This window comes from Chiloscyllium plagiosum, unplaced genomic scaffold (assembly GCF_037043375.1).
Source record: "Chiloscyllium plagiosum isolate Xiang-an unplaced genomic scaffold, Cpla_swu_hap1 HiC_scaffold_17, whole genome shotgun sequence".
Taxonomy (NCBI): domain Eukaryota; kingdom Metazoa; phylum Chordata; class Chondrichthyes; order Orectolobiformes; family Hemiscylliidae; genus Chiloscyllium; species Chiloscyllium plagiosum.
In genome coordinates this window covers 37,240,218-37,262,899 of record NW_028270155.1, presented here as the reverse complement: position 1 = coordinate 37,262,899, position 22,682 = coordinate 37,240,218, and the positions used below count along the sequence as shown (strand labels likewise).

Below are 22,682 nucleotides of genomic sequence, written 5' to 3'. Positions count from 1 at the left end.
TTTATATGAATGATTTGGATGTGAATATAGGAGGAATGGTTACGAAGTTTGCAGCTGACAGCAAAATAACTGCTGTAATGGACCGTGAAGATGATTATCTGAGTACAATGGGACCTTGATCAGATTGGCCAATGGGTAGAGGAGTAGCAAGTGGAGTGTAATTTAGATAAATGTGTGGTGTTGCATTTTGGTAGGACAAATGAGAGCAGAACTTAAATAGTTAATGGTAGGCCCCTGGGGAGTGTTGCTGAAGAAGGCATTTGGCACTCTTCCCTTCATTTGGTGTGGGAGTGTACGATTGAGTGTAGGAGTTGGGCTGTCATGTTGCAGCTGTACAAGACATTGGTGAAGCCGCTTTTAGAATTCTGTGTACAATTCTGGTTGCCCTTTATAGGAAGGATGTTGTTAAATGTGAGAGGGTGCCAAGAAAATTTACAATGATGTTGCCAGGACTGGAGGGTTTGAGTTATAGGGAGAAGGTGAATAGGCTTGGGCTTTTTCCTGTGGAACATTGGATGCTGAAGGTTGAATTTTATAGAGGTTTATAAAATCATAAAGTGCATGGATAAGGTGAATAGCCAACTACTTTTTCCTAGGGTGAGGAAGTCTAAAACTAGAAGGCATAGGTTTAGGGTGAGAGGGGAAAGATTTTTAACAAGGTCCTGAGAGGTAACAACACAGGTGGTGCATGTGTGGAATGAGCTGCCAGAGGAAATGGTGGAGGCTGGTACAATTACAACATTTTAAAAGGCAACCGACTGGGTATATGAATGCAAGGGTTTGGAGAGATATGGATGAAATGCTAGCAAGTGGGACTAGGTCAGTTTGGGATGTCTGGTCGGTGCAGATGAGTGGACCTGAAGGTCTGTTTCTGTGTTATATGACTGAGTGGTTGTTAATGAAGTACAGTGAATTTAGAAGTCAAACAAACATGACAAACCATTTTTAGCAGATCTCCTGGTAGTTCCATCCAGCAGCAGGATTTATGTATTTGTTATGTATTTAGATGAGACATGACAGATGAAAACTGTTTTTTTAAAAAAAACAATTGAAGAATTGTTTACCCTCTATTTGAAGTTTACAGGCATGGTGCTAAAGCAATAGAAAAATGAAAATGATTCTTGGACCCTGAATATGAGCATTTGGAGCAAAACATGCTAAAGAGGTGTTGGTTTTTAAACCAGATATTTGTATGAGTGTAAAAATGCAACTTAATTGATTGTAGATTTTTTTGACAATTTATTATATGCACATTTCGAATGGTAAAGAAATTTCAAGTGTAGAATATTAGTTTATCTATGTGATATAGATTTTGTACTTGTGTAAAACATTTGGATGTGCATTATCTTGAATTACTGATGTATAAAAGGTAAAGTCAGAACAATCTACTTAATAAATTTGACCAGCTTATTGTGTTTTCTTTGAATTGAATTTTAGTGCTTCCAAAGTATTAATTTCTTTGAGCACAGTTTTCATAAGAGCAATAATTCCTGGAATAATATTTAATTTTTAAGCAATAATGAGTTATTAACTTTACTTGCAGGTGATGTAGTTGTTACTACTCCACACAGTTTGGTACGTGTCCTTCAAATACACTGTCTATTTTTCATTAGACTCAGCCATTTGGTATTGGATAGAGTTGATGTACTTTTCGATGAAGCAATGGATGAAGTGAGTATGGTTGTACTGAAAAGTTTTAGTCAAAATATATTCATGTGAAGTTTGATTATTGCTTACTTCATCACTGATATTGAGGGTAAATTTATGCAGGTTTAAGATTTCAGAATGTCCTTGTAAACCCACAAAGGGCTTGAATTGAGCAATGTGGGATTTAAGATCTAAGGGTATTTTGTTAATGGATGCCTATAAAGAACTAAATTAAGAGTAACAGGAATGTGGCTTGAAATCTTTGATTCTCGATCTCAAACATAGTTACACTTCGAGATACATCCTCTCTTCTCTGTGGTAGTGTTGGTGGAACAGTTGAGCACCTTTTCTGAATGAAGGGAAGCAATTGTAGAAGTCTTCCTGTATTCTTCCCGTGCATATCCTTTCAATCGGCACAAGTGTCACTGTGGGCATTTTTGACCATTTTAGCTCCTGTTGAGGCATGAAGACTCATTGAAACTAAATGCATACATCTCTTTTATGATGACTTTGTAACATTTTTATGAGCAATAAAACTAGAACTGTGGGGACACAGTTTTAAAAATAAGTGGTTTCCATTTAAAGACAGATGAGAAAAACATTATTTTTTGCTCTTGAGGGCCATCAGTCTGTGGGGAATTTGTTCCCCAGAGACCAGTGGAGGCAGAATCATGAAGTTGGTTCGAGACCACAGTCTGATCGTCCATTATCTTATTGAATGGCAGAGAAAATGTGAGGTGCCAAAGATCTATCCTACTGTTAATTTGTATGATTGTTATTGTTGTGGTATTTGCTGGCATAGGCTTCACATGGATAGTATTCATGATCTTTCCCATCTTCTTCATAGATGTAAATATCATGTTGTGCTAACTGCTCCAAAATATCTCTGTCTTGTCTTTCCACTGGAACATATTCTGGCTCACTTTTAGATCAAAATGAATTTATATTGGCCAAAAGGCATGTTGAATATTGTCAACAGCAGAGAGTCCTCTTCAAACTTCATGTTCCAGTAGCCACTTTCAGTATCATGTTTGCTGAAATATTTTACCTGTCAGTGTTGGTGTGATCTCTTCCAGATTTGGATTTTGAGGAGTGATACTTAAAATCTAAAAGCATGCAACTGTCTTCCAAAAACATTCTGGATACATTTGTACCAGCTATTCCTTACTTTGAATTTAGAGGGCACTTTTCAATGGGTGCACTATCTTTGCCATTCAATGTGTTTCATTCACCTCATGGTTTATTTAGGATGAACTATAACTCTTTGCAAATATTCCACCCCAGAATAGCATGATTGCTTGCTTCAGTGACTGAGAACCTACAGTTGTGATGAAACCCTTGAGTTATATCCCTTTTTTTGTACTGAGCAAACCAGCACCTCTGACTGGTAACATTTAGAACAAGCAATTCCTAAACTTGTTAGGTGACACCATTGAATTCTGCTCTATGATAGGGTGCCATATATTGTATGGTTTTCAAATGATCACTGGGGTCAGCTCAGATATCATTGCACAGGAGTTCGACAGAGACAGATGAGAATAAAAGGTCAGTAAGCTTGTGAAGAAGAAAGAGGGTAGAATCAAAGCTAGAAGTGCTGATTTAGGCAGGCAATTGAACTACAAAACTCACTGTCACCTACACAAAGCTTAAGTTCCATGAGCAGTTGGATATCTCTATGCATTAAGAATTCATGCCACATTTTAGGAGTTATTAGGCATCTGTATTACATTCAGAGCTGAGGAGGTTGTCATGGTTCACAAGCAGGAGGCCACTTAGGTTCAATACAGCTAAGGGTAGTGGTTGAAAAGCCATGAACGGTGTCAGTGTGGTGCAGCTGAGCAAACTGGGAACTCTAGAAAAAGTACAAGGAAAGATCTAACTTGTTGAAACTGGCTTGGGTAAAAGGTTGGAGTTGTGCCTCAGCACAGGTAGTAGAGTGCAATTCCCAGACCTAGGAAAATGAAAATCCTGGAAAGGAAGGTGATCGACCAGAACTGTCATTTGAGTTATTCTATGCCTGAGTAGCTCTTGAAAGGGAATTTAAAGGCCAGTTCAGGTAACATGAAGAACTGTACTGTTTTGTGAAGTTTTCAATGAGAGATGATGACACCCATAATCATTAATGTCTGGAGAGAGTTATTGAGAAATCCATGGATCTGTCTTGATCACTTTTACTATTAGATGTACTCTGTGACTTCTTCAAACACAGAATATTACCCATGGTTAACACATTATTCTTAGTGTTAGAAATAAGTTGTGTATATATAATGTAGATTGTAATAATGCTTAATAAAATCGTATTGTTGTTTATCCAGAATTGTTCAGTCTTGTGGTTTTATTCTCTGAGTAAATTCATTAGATCTCACCTTTTGTATACTTTGAAAACAAATGGTTAGTGTTCCTTAACCAGACCGTAACCTAATTTGGTGGTCTCATCCAGGATCATAAAGTTGGCTGTCTGCTGTGTGATCATAATTATTGGCATTTAGATTAGATTAGATTACTTACAGTGTGGAAACAGGCCCTTCGGCCCAACATGTCCACACTGACCTGCCAAAGCGCAACCCACCCAGACCCGTTCCCCTACATTTACCCCTTCACCTAACACTGCGGGCAGTTTAGCATGGCCAATTCACCTTACCTGCACATTTTTGTCCTGTGGGAGGAAACCGGAGCACCCACGCAGACACGAGGAGAATGTGTGGTGTTTGCACAGTCAGTCGCCTGAGGCGGGAATTGAACCCGGATCTCTGGTGCTGTGAGGCAGCAGTGCTAACCACTGTGCCACCGTGCCGCCCACCGTGCAGCGCTCCAAAAGCTAGTGCTTCCAATTAAACCTGTTGGACTATAATCTGGTGTTGTGTGATTTTTAACCCTTTAACCTTGTTCTCTGCCTTCTGCCAGTCAGCCAATTCTCTAACCACACTTTTCCACTCAAAATGCTGGAGCTTCACTAAGTGTGCTTCTTGCTATTCTCCATTTGGCTGCAAGTCTGATATATTGTTGCTTGTGCAAGAATAATATGACACCCTGGAGGTGCATGTAAGCCATGTGGTCTGAAACTTTTACAATGATTGCAGCTTTTCAGTACACAGCGGTGGATGAGTCTTTGTGACAGTTATCTCAAGGTTTAGTGCATTGCTCAACATACAGTGCTTAACTTTTAGAATGTGTCAATCTGCATCATTTGCTGTTTACATTGGAAACAAACTAATGTTTTGGCCACACCAAAAGAATGTTTTTGGTCAATTTTATCATCGTCCATTAGGAGCTGGTTTTCATCTGTGTGTATCTCTGGAACAGTCCACGAGAGGCCTGCATTTCAAAGTCATTTGGGATAAACCTCCGCAAAAACCACTGTCCATCATTCAGATCTGCTTTGTTAACTCAAATTCCAGAAGGTTACTTGAATAGTAGAATTGGTTAGAAATGTTGAAAGATCTTCTCCTGTTCCTCTCAACGGAGATGCTAGTCGTCGTGACTTTTGTGACAATCTACTTGAACAAATGTTTAAATGTTACATTTATTTCAGAAGTTCTTACTTCAGACTCAATTATCAAAGTTAGGTGTCCGTAATAAACATCTGTGTCTTTGGGGTTTATGTGGAAAACATTTAAGAATGCAAATTTAAGAGCAGAAGTAGTTGGGGTCCCCTCAAAATCTACATTCCTGTATACCCTTGATAATCTTGGATTCCTTTGCCCTACTAAAACGTATTTACCTCTGCCTTAAAAAATTCAATGACCCCACCACCCATCTTGTCTGAGGCAATGTTCCAAGGATGCACAACCCTCGGAGGAATTGTCCATCTTTATCCTAAAAGGGCAATCTATGACTTGTTTCTTTGTAAATGATACACAATATTACATTATAGTATTTTCCAAGTGTTTTCACTGATTGTAGTTATAGAGGTATGGTGTTTTTTATGAAATATATTATCTATAAGTGCAACTTACTTTTATCTCTCAAGTTTCCCCACTTGTAACACTTTCTTCTTGCCCATTATCTCAGTAAGCTACCAACACTTTTTATGTTCTGATATGTGTGTGTGTTCTAATAATTTCTGTCTTGTAGCTGTGCAGTATTATTGTGTTGCAACTTGGTTTATTTATTTTATTTTGGGTTTCTAAGTGTCCATTGGATGTAGAAAATATAGTAAATATAAAAATATAGCTAGAAAATGATTATGTATATTTATGTCATGAAAATTTAACCTTAATCTTTTTTAAATGTAGATGAATACCATCTTGCAATGCTTCAAGGAAGCTACTAATGTTCCAGAAAGAGGGTCAACTCCACAACAGCTCATTGCTGTTGGACAACTTTGGTCAAAAAAAATGGAAAGTTTATTGAAAGAAAATCGAAGTGATCCTTATGTTGTTATAACTGCCATGGAGGAAGCTGCTCTGTATGGAAATGTCCATCAGGTTTGTATACATGAAGCATGGTGTGATGGTTTGATTATAATGCTTGGTTTACCTGACTGTAGTTATTATGGATTATAATATCATGATCTGCCTATCAAAGTATCACCAGTAAAATAGTTTGATCTTTTGGAATTTTTCCACCCCGTGTAAAAGTCAATATTAATGATTGACTTCTAGCATAGACCTTGATATGTACCTTTCTTCATATCTTACCCCCTCAAACAAGCTTTATCTAAACTGTACTCTTGCCTTCAGATTGTTATTTTTGTTTTAACATGGGCTCGAGGAATGCGGGTGTCTCAAGGAAGATCATTGACCTTGAGAAGTTAATGGTGAACCTCCACATTGCATCACCACAATTGGTAATTGTGAAGACTCAGTGCTGTCAAGGATTGTGTTTTAGAATTTTGACCCAGAAGCAATGAAAATATACCAGTAGTATGGTCAGGATCAGGAGTGACTTGGAATACAAAATATAGGTGGTTCCCACTGTTCTCATTATTCTGGGTGTTGCGTTTAGAAGTTGCTGTTCGAAGAATCTTGAGTTACTGCAAATTATCTTGTAAATGATGTGTACTGAAGTGAGTTTTTTTTAAACAGTGGATGAGACCCAATCAAGCTGACTGTGTTCTGCTCTCAGGAGGACCAGTTCCACCACAGAACACACCAGATGGCCTCCTCCTTTAAGGGTGGAAACTTCCCTCCCATGTGTTTGAAGATGCCCTCGAACCCCACCATCTGCAACAAGGAAAGAACACCCCTGGTCCTCACCTTCCACCCCACCGACCTCTGCATAAATCACATCACTCGCCAACATTGCCGCCACCTCCAAACAGACCCCACCAGGGAGATATTTCTCTCCCCATCCCATCCGACTTTTGTAAAGACCGTTCCCTCTGCGACCACCTCGTCAAGTCCACACCCCCCAACAACCCACCCTCCCCTCCCAGCACCTTCCCCTGCCACCGCAGGAATTGAAAAACCTGTACCCACACCTCTCCCCTCACCTCCGTCCAAGACCCCAAAGGAGCCTTCCACATCCATCAAAGTTTCACCTGCACTTCTATACGTCATTTATTGTATCCGATTGTTCCCAATGCAGTCTGCCCTACTTTGGGGAAACCGGACGCCTTCTTGCAGAACACTTCAGAGAACATCTCCAGGACACCCGCACCAATCAACCCCACCGCCCAGTGGCCAAACATTTGAACTCCCCCTGCCAGTCTGCCGAGAATATGCAGGTACTGGACCTCCTCCACCACCGCTCTCTTACCACCCGACGCCTGGAGGAAGAGCGCCTCATCTTCTGCCTCGGGACCCTTCAACCCATGGCATCAATGTGGACTTCACCGGTTTCCTCATTTTCCCTCTCTCCACCTTACCCCAGTTCCAACCTTCTAGCTTAGCACAGTCCTCTTGACCTGTCCCACCTGTCAATCTTCCTTCCCACCTATCCTCTCCACCCTCATCTCCAACCTATCACCTTCATCTCCACCTCCATCCACCTATTGCACTCTTGGCTATCTTCTCCCCAGCCCCACTCCCCTCCCATTTATCTCTCCACCCCCAAGGCTCTCAGCCTCATTCCTGATGAAGGGCTTTTACACGAAACGTCGGTTTTTCTTGCTCCTCGGATGCTGCCTGACCTGTGCTTTTCCAGCACCACTCTAATCTTGACTCTGATCTCCAGCATTTGCATTACCCACTTCCACCTTTGTCCTGGATGGTGTACTACTTGAATGTTGCTGGAACAGCAGTTCTCCAGTTGAATGTGTAATTAAATTACTTCTTGCTTAACTAATTCATTGAAAATTCTTACTGATCAGATTTACTGAAGCTTGATTCATATTGCATGTTTGAAATTATAAGAATTCATTGGCCCACTCTTTAATATCAGCAGAGGCCTCATCTTCATTACCTTACGCTCACGGATTAACAAGTTCAACACGCGGCGCGACATCGAACAATTCTTCCGCCACCTTCGCCTCCGCGCCTACTTCTTCAACCAAGACTCTCGCCCACCCTCTGACGACCCCTTCTCCCACATCCAAAACACCCCATCCACCTGGACACCCCGTGCTGGCCTGTTACCCGCCCTCGATCTCTTCATAGCCAACTGCTGCCGCGACATTAACCGCCTCAACTTCTCTACCCCTCTCACCCACTCCAACTTCTCACCCTCGGAACGTGCAGCCCTCCACTCCCTCCGTTCCAACCCCAACCTTACTATCAAACCAGCAGACAAGGGAGGCGCAGTAGTAGTTTGGCTCACCGACCTTTACACCGCTGAGGCTAAACGCCAGCTCGTGGACACCTCCTCCTACTGCCCCCTTGACCATGACCCCACCTCCCACCACCAAACCATCATCTCCCAGACCATCCAGAACCTCATCACCTCAGGGGATCTCCCATCCACCGCCTCCAACCTCATAGTCCCATAACCCCGCACCGCCCGTTTCTACCTCCTGCCCAAAATCCAGAAACCTGACTGCCCCGGCCAACCCATTGTCTCAGCCTGCACCTGCCCCACCGAACTCATCTCTGCATACCTCGACACGGTCCTGTCCCCCCTTAGTCCAAGAATTCCCCACCTACGTTCGGGACACCACCCACGCCCTCCACCTCCTCCATGATTTTCGCTTCCCCGGTCCCCAACGCCTTATCTTCACCATGGACATCCAATCCCTGTACACGTCCATCCCCCATCACGAAGGACTTAAAGCCCTCTGCTTCTTCCTTTCCCGCCGTACCAACCAGTACCCTTCTACTGACACCCTCCTTCGACTGACTGAACTGGTCCTCACCCTGAACAACTTCTCTTTCCAATCCTCCCACTTCCTCCAAACCAAAGGAGTAGCCATGGGCACCCTCATGGGTCCCAGCTATGCCTGCCTCTTCGTAGGATATGTGGAACAGTCCATCTTCCGCAGCTACACTGGCACCACCCCCCACCTTTTCCTCCGCTACATCGATGACTGTATCGGCGCAGCCTCGTGCTCCCACGAGGAGGTTGAACAGTTCATCCACTTTAACAACACCTTCCACCCCGACCTCAAATTCACCTGGACAGTCTCAGACTCCTCCCTCCCCTTCGTAGACCTTTCCTTTTCTACCTCGGGTGACCAAATCGACACGGACATTTACTATAAACCGACCGACTCCCACAGCTACCTAGACTACACCTCCTCCCACCCTGCCCCCTGTAAAAACGCCATCCCATATTCCCAATTCCTTCGTTTCCACCGCATCTGCTCCCAGGAGGACCAGTTCCAAAACCGTACAACCCAGATGGCCGCCTTCTTCAAGGACCACAATTTCCCGCCATACGTAGTCGACGATGCCCTCCACCGCATCTCTTCCACTTCCCGCTCCTCTGCCCTTGAGCCCCGCCCCTCCGACCGCCACCAGGACAGAACCCCACTGGTCCTCACCTACCACCCCACCAACCTCCATGTACAACGTATCATCCGCCGTCATTTCCGCCACCTCCAAACGGACCCCACCACCAGTGATATATTTCCCTCTCCTCCCCTATCAGCGTTCCGAAAAGACCACTCCCTCCATGACTCCCTCGTCAGGTCCACACCCCCCACCAACCCAACCTCCACTCCCGGCACCTTCCCCTGCAACCGCAAGAAATGCAAAACTTGCGCTCACACCTCCCCCCTTACTTCCCTCCAAGGCCCCAAGGGACACTTCCATATCCGCCACAAATTCACCTGCACCTCCACACACATCATCTATTGCATCCACTGCACCCGATGTGGCCTCCTCTATATTGGGGAAACAGGCCGCCTACTTGCGGAACGTTTCAGAGAACACCTCTGGGACACCCGGACCAACCAACTCAACCACCCCGTAGCCCAATACTTTAACTCCCCCTCCCACTCCACCAAGGACATGCAGGTCCTTGGACTCCTCCATTGCCAGTCCATGGCAACACGACGGTTGGAGGAAGAGCGCCTCATCTTCTGCCTGGGAACCCTCCAACCACAAGGGATGAACTCAGATTTCTCCAGATTCCTCATTTCCCCTCCCCCCACCTTGTCTCAGTCAAATCCCTCGAACTCAGCACCACCTTCCTAACCTGCAATCATCTTCCTGACCTCTCCACCCCCACCCCATTCCAGCCTATCACCCTCACCTTGACCTCCCTCCACCTATCGCATTTTCAAAGCCCCTCCCCCAAGTCCCTCCTTCCTACCTTTTATCTTAGCCTGCTGGACACACTTTCCTCATTCCTGAAGAAGGGCTTATGCCCGAAACGTCGATTCTCCTGTTCCTTGGATGCTGCCTGACCTGCTGTGCTTTTCCAGCAACACATTTTCAGCTCTGATCTGCAGCCCTCACTTTCTCCCATTCTGTAATATCACCTTGAAGCAACTTCTCATTTATATCCAAAAGCTTCTTTTGCCCATTGAATTCGATGTCTTGTTTTCCTGGGTTATTGTAAACATTTAGATGACTTATACCTAAAATGACTTGAATGTACTTGTATTTTAAAAACATTTTTAACCTTGCTTTCGGATTCAGTCAAATGTAAATTTATTCAATCTCCATGATTCACTTCCAAACCTGAAATTAAGCATGGGGAGAATGGGCTAATCTTTTCTCCCCTGCTTGATCTTTGGTAGGTCAGATTTAATTGTTTTTAACAGCTTCATTGAGAATTATGCTAATTTTGTGTTTGAAACATGTGATATTAGCTTCTGACAGCCTTTTTTTGGTTTAATATTCCATTTTGAAATAATTTTGTAGTTCCTCATATTTGAACGAAATTGAATTTAATTTGAGATTTCGAGTATTCTCAGGTAATATTCATATTATTTTACACAGGATTGTTATGTTGAGCAATGTAATGATTAGGATGATTAGATTTAGAATAGGAAATATTGCTAATCATCATAACTTGGTCAAAATAACAATCTTAAAGTCAGTAAAAGGTATTTCAGGATAAGGAAAGATAAGAAAGTAGAAGAGAAATCTTAAGAGGGAAATCAGGAGGGCAAAAGGAGACATGAGATAGCTTTGGCAAATAGAATTAAGGAGAATCCAAAGGGTTTTTATAAATATATTAAGGGCAAAAGGGTAACTAGGGAGAGAATAAGGCCCCTCAAAGATCAGGAAGGCAGCCTTTGTGTGGAACCACAGGAAATGAGGGAGATACTAAATGAATATTTTGCATCAGTATTTACTGTGGGAAAAGGATATGGAAGATATAGACTGTAGGGAAATAGATGGTGACATCTAGCAAAATGTCCAGATTACATAGGAGGAAGTGCTGGATGTCTTGAAACGGTTGAAGGTGGATAAATCCCCAGGACCTGATCAGGTGTACCCAAAAGCTCTGTGGGAAGCTACAGAAGTGATTGCTGGGCTTCTTGCTGAGATATTTGTATCATCGATAGTCCCAGGTGAGGTGCCGGAAGACTGGTGGTTGGCAAACCTGGTGCCACTGTTTAAGAAGGGCGGTAAAGATAAGCCAAGGAACTATAAACCGGTGAGCCTGACCTCGGTGGTGGGCAAGTTGTTGGAGGGAATCCTAAGAGACAGGATGGACATGTATTTGGAAAGGCAAGGACTGATTCAGGATAGGTAAAAACAATGACTTCAGATGCTGGAAACCAGATTCTGGATCAGTGGTGCTGGAAGAGCACAGCAATTCAGGCAGCATCCGACGAGCAGCAAAATCGACGTTTCGGCCAAAAGCCCTTCATCAGGAATAAAGGCAGAGAGCATGAAGCATGGAGAGATAAGCTAGAGGAGGGTGGGGGTGGGGAGAAAGTAGCATAGAGTACAATAGGTGAGTGGGGGAGGAGATGAAGGTGATAGGTCAGGGAGGAGAGGGTGGAGTGGATAGGTGGAAAAGGAGCTAGGCAGGTCGGACAAGTCCGGACAAGTCAAGGGGACAGTGCGGAGCTGGAAGTTTGAAACTAGGATGAGGTGGGGGAAGGGGAAATGAGGAAGCTGTTGAAGTCTACATTGATGCCCTGGGGTTGAAGTGTTCCGAGGCGGAAGATGAGGCGTTCTTCCTCCAGGCGTCTGGTGGTGAGGGAGCGGCGGTGAAGGAGGCCCAGGACCTCGGCAGAGTGGGAGGGAGAGTTGAAATGTTGGGCCACGGGGCGGTTTGGTTGATTGGTGCATGTGTCTCGGAGATGTTCCCTAAAGCGCACTGCTAGGAGGCGCCCAGTCTCCCCAATGTAGAGGAGACCGCATCGGGAGCAACAGATACAATAAATGATATTAGTGGATGTGCAGGTAAAACTTTGATGGATGTGGAAGGCTTCTTTAGGGCCTTGGATAGAGGTGAGGGAGGAGTTGTGGGCACAGGTTTTACAGTTCCTGCGGTGGCAGGGGAAAGTGCCAGGATGGGAGGGTGGGTCGTAGGGGGGCATGAACCTGACCAAGTAGTCACGGAGGGAACGGTCTTTGCGGAAGGCGGAAAGGGGTGGGGAGGAAAATATATCCCCGGTGGTGGGGTCTTTTTGGAGGTGGCGGAAATGTCGGCGGATGATTTGGTTTATGCAGAGGTTTGTAGGGTGGAAGATGAGCACCAGGTGTCCTTGTTACGGTTGGAGGGGTGGGGTCTGAGAGCGGAGGTGTGGGTTGTGGACGAGATGCGTTGGAGGGCATCTTTAACCATATGGGAATGGAAATTGCGGTCTCGAAAGGAGGAGGCCATCTGGTGTGTTCTATGGTGGAACTGGTCCTCCTGGGAGTAGATATGCCGGAGGCGGAGGAATTGGGAATATGGGATGGCATTTTTGCAAGAGATAGGGTGGGAAGAGGTGTAATCCAGGTAGCTGTGGGAGTCGGTGGGTTTGTAAAAAAAATGTCAGTGTCAATTGGTGGGCGGCACGGTGGCCCAGTGGTTAGCACTGCTGCCTCACAGCGCCTGTAGACCCGGGTTCAATTCCCGACTCAGGCGACTGACTGTGTGGAGTTTGCACATTCTCCCCGTGTCTGCGTGGGTTTCCTCCGGGTGCTCCGGTTTCCTCCCACAGTCCAAAAGATGTGCGGATCAGGTGAATTGGCCATGCTAAATTGCCCGTAGTGTTAGGTTAAAGGGGTAAAGGTAGGGGTATGGGTGGGTTGCGCTTCGGCGGGTCGGTGTGGACTTGTTGGGCCGAAGGGCCTGTTTCCACACTAAGTAATCTAATCTAAATCTAAAAAAAAGTCAGTCTTCACTAATGGAGATGGAGAGGTCCAGGAAGTGGAGGGAGGTGTCAGAGATGGTCCAGGTAAATTTAAGGTCAGGGTGAAATGTGTTGGTGAAGTTGATGAATTGCTCAACCTCCTCGCGGGAGCACGAGGTGGCGCCAATGCAGTCATCAATGTAGCGGAGGAAGAGGTGGGGAGTGGTGCCGGTGTAATTACGGAAGATCAACTGTTCTACGTAGCCAACAAAAAGACAGGCACAGCTGGGGCCCATACGTATGCCCATGGCTACCCCTTTGGTCTGGAGGAAGTGGGAGGATTCAAAGGAGAAATTGTTCAGGGTGAGGACCAGTTCGGCCAAACGAATGAGAGTGTCGGTGGAAGGGTACTGTTGGGGACGTCTGGAGAGGACAAAACTGAGGTCTTAGAGGCCCTGGTCATGGCAGATGGGGGTGTAGAGGGATTGGATATCCATGGTGAAGATGAGGCGTTGGGGGCCGGGGAAACGGAAGTCTTGGAGGAGGTGGAGGGCGTGGGTGGTGTCTCGAACGTCCGTGGGGAGCTCCTGGACTAGGGGGGATAGGACAGTGTCGAGGTAGGTAGAGATGAGTTCAGTGGGGCAGGAGCATGCTGAGACAATGGGTCGGCCAGGGTGGTCAGGCTTGTGGATCTTGGGAAGGAGGTAAAACCGGGCAGTGCGGGGTTCCCAGACTATGAGGTTGTAACTGTGGGTGGGAGATCTCCTGAGGTGATGAGGTTCTGTATGGTCTGGGAGATGATGGTTTGGTGATGGGGAGGTGGGGTCATGGTCGAGGAGGCAGTAGGAAGAGGTGTCCTCGAGTTGGCATATGGCTTATCTCTCCATGCTTCAGGCTCTCTGCCTTTATTCCTGATGAAGGGCTTTTGCCCGAAACGTCGATTTTGCTGCTCGTCGAATGCTGCCTGAATTGCTGATTCAGGATAGTCAACATGGCTTTGTGCGTGATAAATCATGTCTCACAAACTTGATTGAGTTTTTTGAAGAAGTAACAAAGAAGATTGATGAGGGCAGAGCAGTAGAAGTGATCCAAATGGACTTCAGTAAGGCGTTCGACAAAGTTCCCCATGGGAGACTGATTAGCAAGATTAGATCTCATGGAATACAGGGAGAACTAGCCATTTGGATACAGAACTGGCTCAAAGGTAGAAGACAGAGAATGGTGGTGGAGGGTTGTTTTTCAGACTGAAGGCCTATGACCAGTGGAGTGCCACAAGGATCGGTGCTGGGCCCTCTACTTTTTGTCATTTACATAAATGTTTTGGATGCGAGCATAAGAGGTACAGTTAGTAAGTTTGCAGATGACACCAAAATTAGAGGTGTAGTGGACAGTGAAGAGGGTTACCTCCGATTACAAGAGGATCTGGACCAGATGGGGCAATGGGCTGAGAAGTAGCAGATGGAGTTTAATTCATATAAATGTGAGGTGCTGCATTTTGAGAAAGCAAATCTTAGCAGGACTTATACACTTAATGGTAAGGTCCTAGGGAGTGTTGCTGAACAAAGAGACCTTGGAGTGCAGGTTCATAGCTCCTTGAAAGTGGAGTCACAGGTAGATAGGATAGTGAAGAAGGCGTTTAGCATGCTTTCCTTTATTGGACAGAGTATTGAGTACAGCAGTTGGGATGTCATGTTGCGGCTGTAGGGGACATTGGTCAGGCCACTGTTGGAATATTGCGTGCAATTCTGGTCTCCTTTCTATTGGAAAGATGTTGCGAAACTTGAAAGGGTTCAGAAAAGATCTACAAGGATGTTGCCAGGGTTGGAGGATCTGAGCTACAGGGAGAGGCTGAACAGGCTGGGGCTGTTTTCCCTGGAGCGTCGGAGGCTGAGGGGTGACCTTATCGAGGTTTACAAAATTATGAGGGGCATGGATAGGATAAATAGGCAAAGTCTTTTCCCTGGGGTCGGGGAGTCCAGAACTAGAAGGCATAGGTTTAGGATGAGAGGGAAAAGATTAAAAGAGACCTCAGAGGCAACTTTTTCACACAGAGGGTGATACGTGTATGGAACGAGCTGCCAGAGGAAGTGGTGGAGAATGGTACAATTGCAACAGTTAAGAGGCATTTGGATGGGTATATGAATAGGAAGGGTTTGGAAGGATATGGGCCGGGTGCTGGCGGGTGGGACTAGATTGGGTTGGGATATCTGGTCGGGTTGGACCAAAGGGTCTGATTCCACGTTGTACATCTCTATGACTCTATATTGAGTTGGTGAATTATCAATCCAGTATGCTATCCGAATTTTTCTGTGGTCTGACATGGACAGTGTAGCTGGAGCTATGTCAGAGCTGAATCCTTTCTGTTTGTTATGTACTTTGTTCTGTATATACAAAAGCAGAATATTTTTCAGAATTATTTTTGCAACAAATGGAATTTTGTCATCAGGTTGTAAAAGTTTGTCTGGACTGTGAGAAAACATCATTTTTGCTGACCATGTTGGACTTCACCTCTGAAATTTTGCAGAAGACTGTTATCTTTGCTAATTGTACTGAGGAAGTGGATCATGTGTTCAAGGTAGGTTTTATAGTTAAGGTCCACTTTTATCTCTTTGAAAGTTTGAATTAAGATGAATATTACTATCTTTGTTAATATGATGGAATCCTGCGGTTATGCAGTAAAGTGTCACTGTATATAGGCACCCATCTCAGGAATTGGGCTAAGCTACATCTCATAGCTGCCCTCTTAGGCTCTGTCTCACTGAGATCCTGCCTCCGTGCTTGCATTATCCATGTCCTATTTTGCCACACCAATTACTGTCGTCAAACAACCAGGCAGCTTGCCTTGATAGTCAGCAATCCTCTGTCAAAGGGTCAGACATCATCTTGTATGGCAGTTTGCTATGTTTGCCTCGCACCTGTAGGGCAGTGGCTCATTGGTCAAGGGGTATGATTCTCACTTTGGGCCTTTGATGGTGGAAGTATGCGAGAGGTCCCGGATTCGATTCCGTGACGCAAATTTTTAATTTTTCTCCTTGCTTTATGGGCAGCACGGTGGCTCAGTGGTTAGCTCTGCTGCCTCACAGCACCAGGGACCCAGGTTCGATTCCATTTTCGAGTGACTGTGTGGAGTTTGCACATTCTCCCCGTGTCTGTGTGGGTTTCCTCTGGGTGCTCCAGTTTCCTCCCACAATCCAAAGATGTGCAGCTTAGGTGAATTGGCTGTGCTAAATTGTCCATAGAGTTCAGGATGTGTAGGTTAGATGTATTAATCAGGGATAAATGTAGAGTAATAGGGTAGGGAAATGGGTCTGGGTGGGTTACTCTTCAAAAGGTCGGTGTGAACTTGTTGGGCCAAAAAGCCTGTTTCCGCATTGTAGGGATTCTGCGATTCTGTGTCAGTACAATCCGTACAAACACACTGCACGTGCAGCAAGCAGGCAGTTGTATCTCAAAGTCTTAAGGAAGTGGTCCATGGAGGGACCTATCAGTCAGGGGGTTCTAGCACAGGTAATGTGCACAACCTCCAATACCAGTTGCAGGGGTTGGCCACAATCAAGCAATCAATCATGTGTTCTCGTTTAAGCGGTCACGCCTCTGCAGTCTGGGAATAGGATATAATTATCCTGAACTCCATTGTGACCTGTAGGCTTAGGACTAATGTAGTTGGGGTAATTTGCAGCCAGTTGTCATGGGACTGGGCACTTCTCGACTGAGTCTTCCCATCACTAATGGGGCTGAGCTACAGTCAGTCAATTGGATCCTCCCCCAGAAACAAAGGGGGAAAGGCATGGTGGCCAGGAGGCTGTTGCTGTGAAAAGAAGACGGCACAGACTGTTCTTCAGGATTGGGGTCTGCAGGCTGGAGAGAAGTGTAAATGACAATTGTAAAGATGGCAACATTATGGAGCTATTCTGGGGTAGTAGGAAGGCTAAGGGGTTTACAGGAAAGGCTGTCAGGCTCTTCGGGACTCACTGGCACATAGGAACAGATGCTGAAAACCACATTCTGCTGGAAATCAAAAGTGCACAATCAGGGGAAAAAAAAACTGCAACTACACACGTAACGAGCGGGTTAAGTGACTTTGTGAAAAAGGGAGCTCCAAGACTTAGTGATGTGAGGATCTTTAACAGGAAAGAAATTACAGAGACCCGTGGACTGTGCAGGACTCAGACCTTCATCAGGAAGGGCTTGTGCTCGATACGTCGATTCTCCTGCTTCTTGGATGCTGCCTGACTTGCTGTGATTTTCCAGCATCACACTCTTCAACTCTGATCTGCAGACATCACTTTTTCCCATTTTTGGACAAGGCCATGGAAAGAATAGGCATCTTGTTCCTATTGCTTTTAGAGGTTGCAGCAAGCTCAGAACATAGATACCAATCCATAGTACATTCTACATGGCCATGAAGTTTGTGTCATATTAGCACAGTTACATTTAGGGCTACACAGAGACATAAGCAACAAGATTTAACCATTTAAACAGTGTAATTTGTTGAAAAATGCCAAATTATGTATAGTGTGTTGTAGCCTATATGACCAGAATGCCCTCAATATGTTTCTTTTTACTTTTTCTCCCACTCCTTCTCTGTGCAGTGGAAGGAGCTTGCTTAGCAGTGGAGTCCTTTGGTCCTGAAGATTTGGTTGTCTATATCAGGGGCATTTGTGTCTGGAAGTGCCAGACATGCCGAGAGTTTCTTCCCAGATGCAAGTCACTCCTCTTCAGTTAAGATTGCCAAGGTTTGGAGGGGAGGGGTTGCAAGCAAGAAGGAAGTGAAGGGCCTAATCACCTGTGTGACAGTCTTGTATATGATTTCTCTTCCGGCTGGGTGTCTCCTGACATTACCCTGCCATCTGTGAGGATGGGCTACCTTGAGTGCTTGTCAGGTTTCCTATCCCTTTGTCACATGCCTTTGGTCCTGAGGACCAGTGTCTGGAACAATGAGGACAGGTGTGAGTACCTGTCCAGCCACGCCTGATGATGCTGGGCCTCACCCTTCATCACAGCTGCCAACCTGTCCATGGAGGCAGACAGTTGTTTGCAAGACTTGGGCAATGAAGGCCATTGCCTCCCCTATTCCTCCTTGTGCATATGGACAAATTGTTTGCTTGCTGATGATTACCTGAGTTAAGTGCCTGGCTTCTGTAGTCCTCTGTGTACCAGCAGTCTGGGATGTTTCTTCCTGGCCAGCTGTGAAGCTGTCACAGGGAAGAGCAGAGAAGCTCACTGACCTCCTTACAACACTGCTAGCTGTTCGTATGGATTGTGGATACCGCAATGACCTGGGTGACAACTCCAGACCAGTCTGCCAGGATGTGGTGGTATAACCTTTTCTGAGAGTCCTTCAGGAAAATGATTCCTCTCCTTTGCACAGTCTCCTCGACTTGACATCTCTGTCGGAGAATGATGGTGCCATCTTACCATTCTTGGACATGTTCAGAAGATTTCCTTGATTGAGTAGGGCATCTTTGGAATACTAGTGCTTGACCAGGCACCCAACAGCCTTTGAAAAATGGTGCAGTTGTAGGTGATACCAATATTTTGTTGAAGGATGAATTGTTCTGGAAAAGGAAAATGGCAAATTGGGGCTAGAATAAGAAGTGTGTGTTGCCATGGGATGGTTTTAGTGAATGAGTCATGTTTGGTAAGGTATGATGAGGAATCCCTGCTGGGATTCGTGGTGGTACTCCCTCCAAAAAAACTCGACTCACCTCACACTTGGCCAAAAAAAAACTAAGATTCAGCCCTAAATGCATTTAAGCTTCTCTAGCATTTTTCTATTTACAATTATGAAATCTTTTATTTCTGCCTGTAATGGAATTGACCCATGTTTGTCTTTTGCTAATCCTTTCCTTTTTTGCAAACCTAAAGAAGCTTTTCCAATGTTTTATCATGTTTCTTTAGATTTATATTTTACACTTTCATGGTTGATTATTTTCATAATCCTCTTGCAGAATTCTGACATTTTCCCAACATACAGGCTGTCACACGTTTTTTGGCAAATTTATAAGTCCCCTTCTTTGAGCCAATGTTATTTTCAACTTTACTTTTAACTACGGCTATCTGCTTTTTCTGTTGGGCATTTTGCCTTAAAATAATGTCAACCTAAACCTGATGGCTTGGGGGAACAAACTGTTGCACAGTCTGACCATGGGAGACCGATTGCTCTGGTACCTTCTGCCAGATGGCAGGAGGGAGAAGAGGTTGAATGAGGGATGTATGGAGTCATCCACAATGCTGTTAGCCTTGCAGATGTAGCTTGTGGTATAAATGGCAACAAAAGTCAGTGCTAGAATATGGTGTTAAATGATCTGATAATTCATTTAAAGGCAAGTTTACAAAAAGCTTTACTGATACTGAATACAAATTGTAGATGCTTGTTATATAACCTCAAGTAAACTACAATGGCATGTTTGTACTCTGTTCGGAATAAATGGGAAAATGGAAAAGAAAGATGTCCTAGGGTGGTTTTGTTTTGTGAGTTGGCTATTTCATCAAGTGGGGCCCCAAATCATTCCTGAAGAAGGGCTTATGCCCGAAACGTCGATTCTCCTGTTCCTTGGATGCTGCCTGACCTGCTGCGCTTTTCCAGCAACACATTTTCAGCCCCAAATCTTTTGTACATTTTAAATTAAGATTTTGGTGGATCCAAAAAATTGGGTGTTAGACCAAAATTTGATGGTTCAGTCAACACACACTTAATTAGAACATAGAACAGGCCCTTCGGCCCTCGATGTTGTGCCGACCTTTGAACTGTTCTCAGCTCGTCCCCCTACACTATCCCAATATTATCCATGTGCTTATCCAAGCTTTATTTAAATCTCCCTAATGTGGCTGAGTTAACTACATTGGCAGGTAGGGCATTCCACGCTCTGAGTAAAGAACCTACCTGTGATATCTGTCTTAAATCTATCATTCCTCAATTTGTAGTTATGTCCCCTTGTACAAGGTGGCGTCATCATCTCAAGAAAAAGACTTTCACTGTCTACCCTATCTAATTCTCTGATCATTGATTGTTATTTCTGTAGTGGAGTTTTATGAGCACAAGTTAATTTCTAGATTTTTCTACATAATGTTAACTACCTAGCCAGTGCATTCATTAACTGAAGTACTTTTAGACGTTCTCTAAATGAATACAGTACGGGTAGCTGAAAAGATGTAAAATTGTAAAGGCATGCTTTGGCTGGTGGCTGAATCTGAGACTTATAAGCATGAGTAAATTTATGTGCTGTTAGGTAATTTTAAAACTGTTGGATTCTTAATAGTATAGCAATTCTTGAGTACCTTTTGGTCACAACTCTCTTATAGGCTTTAGGCAGTAATTCACATTTCTGCATGAAGGTCCACGAAGGAATGAGCTTACAGGTCAACAATATAATGGACGATTGGAGTAAGAAATTCAACCCTGGCACACATGTGATATTAGGTGAGAATTTTAAATGCTGAGTTTTTGAGATGTTTAGAAAATAAATGTATTCTTATTCATTGCAATTGCTGAAATGTTTTCTGTTTTGCAACATTGTTTTAGGAAACATTATCATTTGCTTACATATTTCAACATACCAGACTACACATGCCCCAGTCACTGGCTGCCATTTAAATGGCAACAAGACATCCCATGTATTTCTGAAAGAAAACTTGACTATATTAAGGTAAAGGTTCTGAGATTGGAGGTAAATCTTGGAAATTACACTTGGTTCGACCCAATCTGATAGCATCTCTGAACTAGCTAGAGAATCTGGGAATCCAGCCCTAGATCATGATGTTATCGTCGAATAATCTTTATAATTATGTCTAATTGGCAGTGTCACTGGTATCTATGGAATAACCTGCATCTTGACATTGAGACAAGTGCCTCATCTTGTAGAGACACTCTAGAACATAGTAAATAGGAGCACAAGAACTAGGATCAGAAGTAGGCTGTTTGGCCCTTCAAGCCTGTTCTGCACTGAATAAGATCATAGCTAATCTTTTAGTGGACTCAGCTCCACTTACCCATGTTCTCACCGTATCCCTTAATCCCTTTACTTTTCAACAAAAATCAACCTTGGCTTTAAAAGCATTTACCGAAGTAGCATCAACTACTTGCCATGGCAAGGAATTCCATAGATTAACAACCCTCTGGGTAAAGAAGTTCCTTCTCAATTCAGTCCCAAATCTGCTCCCTCTAATCTTGGGGCTATGCCCTCTTGTCCTAGTTTCACCTGCCAGTGGACATGTCCTATCTACTTCTATTTTACTGATGACCTTCATAATTTTATATGTTTCTGTAAGATTCCCCCCCCCCCCCCCCCCCCCCCCCCCCCATCCTTCTAAATTCCAATAAATATAATCCAAATCTACTCAGTCTCTTCTTGTAAACCAACTCTGGAATCAACCTTGTGAACCTCCTCTGCAGTCCCCCCAGTGCCAGTACATCCTTTCTCAAGTAAGGAGACCAAAATTGCATGCAATACTCCCAGGTGTGGCCTCACCAGTACCTTGTACAGCTGTAACATTACCTCTCTGCTTTTAATCCCTTTAGCAATGAAGGAAAAAATTGTATTTTCCTTCCTAATTACTTGTTGTTCCTGCAGACCAACTTTCTGTGACTCATGCAGAAGGACACCATAGCAGTAAGCTGCACTTTTCACCATTCAAGTATGATTTCACATTTATTAATATTATATACCACCTGCCAGACCATCACAATCCTCTGCACATTTCACTTTGCCACTCATCTTAGTGTCATCTGCAAACTTTCACACCATACACTTAGCCCCCAACTCCAAATCATCTATGTAAATTGCAAATAGTTGCAATCCCAACACTGATCCCTGAGGCACACCACTAGTCACTGATTGATTGCCAGCCAGAATAACACAAGTTTATCCCCACTCTTTGCTTCCTGTTAATCCTCTATCCATGCTAATACTTTACCCCTAATGACGTGCATCCATACCTTATGCAGTAGCCTCTTGTGCAGCACCTTGTCGAAGGCCTTTTGGAAATCTCGGTGCACCATGTCTTCTGGGTCCCCGTTTTCCACCTTGCTCGAAATGTCTTTATAGAATTCCAAAAGATTTGTCCAGCATGACTTGCCCTTCATGAAACCATGCTGTGTCTGTTCAACTGGACAATTTCTTTCACGCTGCCCTGCTATTTCTTCCTTGATAATAGACTCAAGCATCTTCCCCACTATAGAGATTAGGCTAATTGGTCTATAATTCCCCATCTTTTGTCTACCTCCCTTTTTAAACAGTGAGGTCACATTTGTTGTTTTCCAATTTCCTGGGACTGCCTCAGAGTCCAGCGAATTTTGGAAAATTACCACTTGTGCACCTGCTATTTCTCCCGCCATCTGTCTTAGTATCCTGGGATGTATTCCATCAGGGCCAGGAGACTTACCTATCCTTATGAGTAGGAGTTGGTCATTCAGTCTTCAGGCTTGCCTCATTGTTCAGGAAGTTCATGGCTGATTGACCTCAGGCCTCCA

At 44.4% G+C, this 22,682-nt stretch overlaps 1 protein-coding gene across 1 annotated transcript in view; it reads left to right on the top strand.

The window, feature by feature from the left end:
- tdrd12 (tudor domain containing 12) overlaps positions 1-22,682 on the top strand; it is a 147,019-nt gene that overhangs the window by 69,766 nt on the left and 54,571 nt on the right. Inside the window, exons 15-18 of the mRNA XM_087996141.1 lie at positions 1,544-1,671; positions 5,883-6,074; positions 15,657-15,785; positions 20,516-20,648. Coding sequence (XP_087852267.1) covers positions 1,544-1,671; positions 5,883-6,074; positions 15,657-15,785; positions 20,516-20,648 — 582 coding nt within the window. The remainder of the gene's footprint in view (positions 1-1,543; positions 1,672-5,882; positions 6,075-15,656; positions 15,786-20,515; positions 20,649-22,682) is intronic.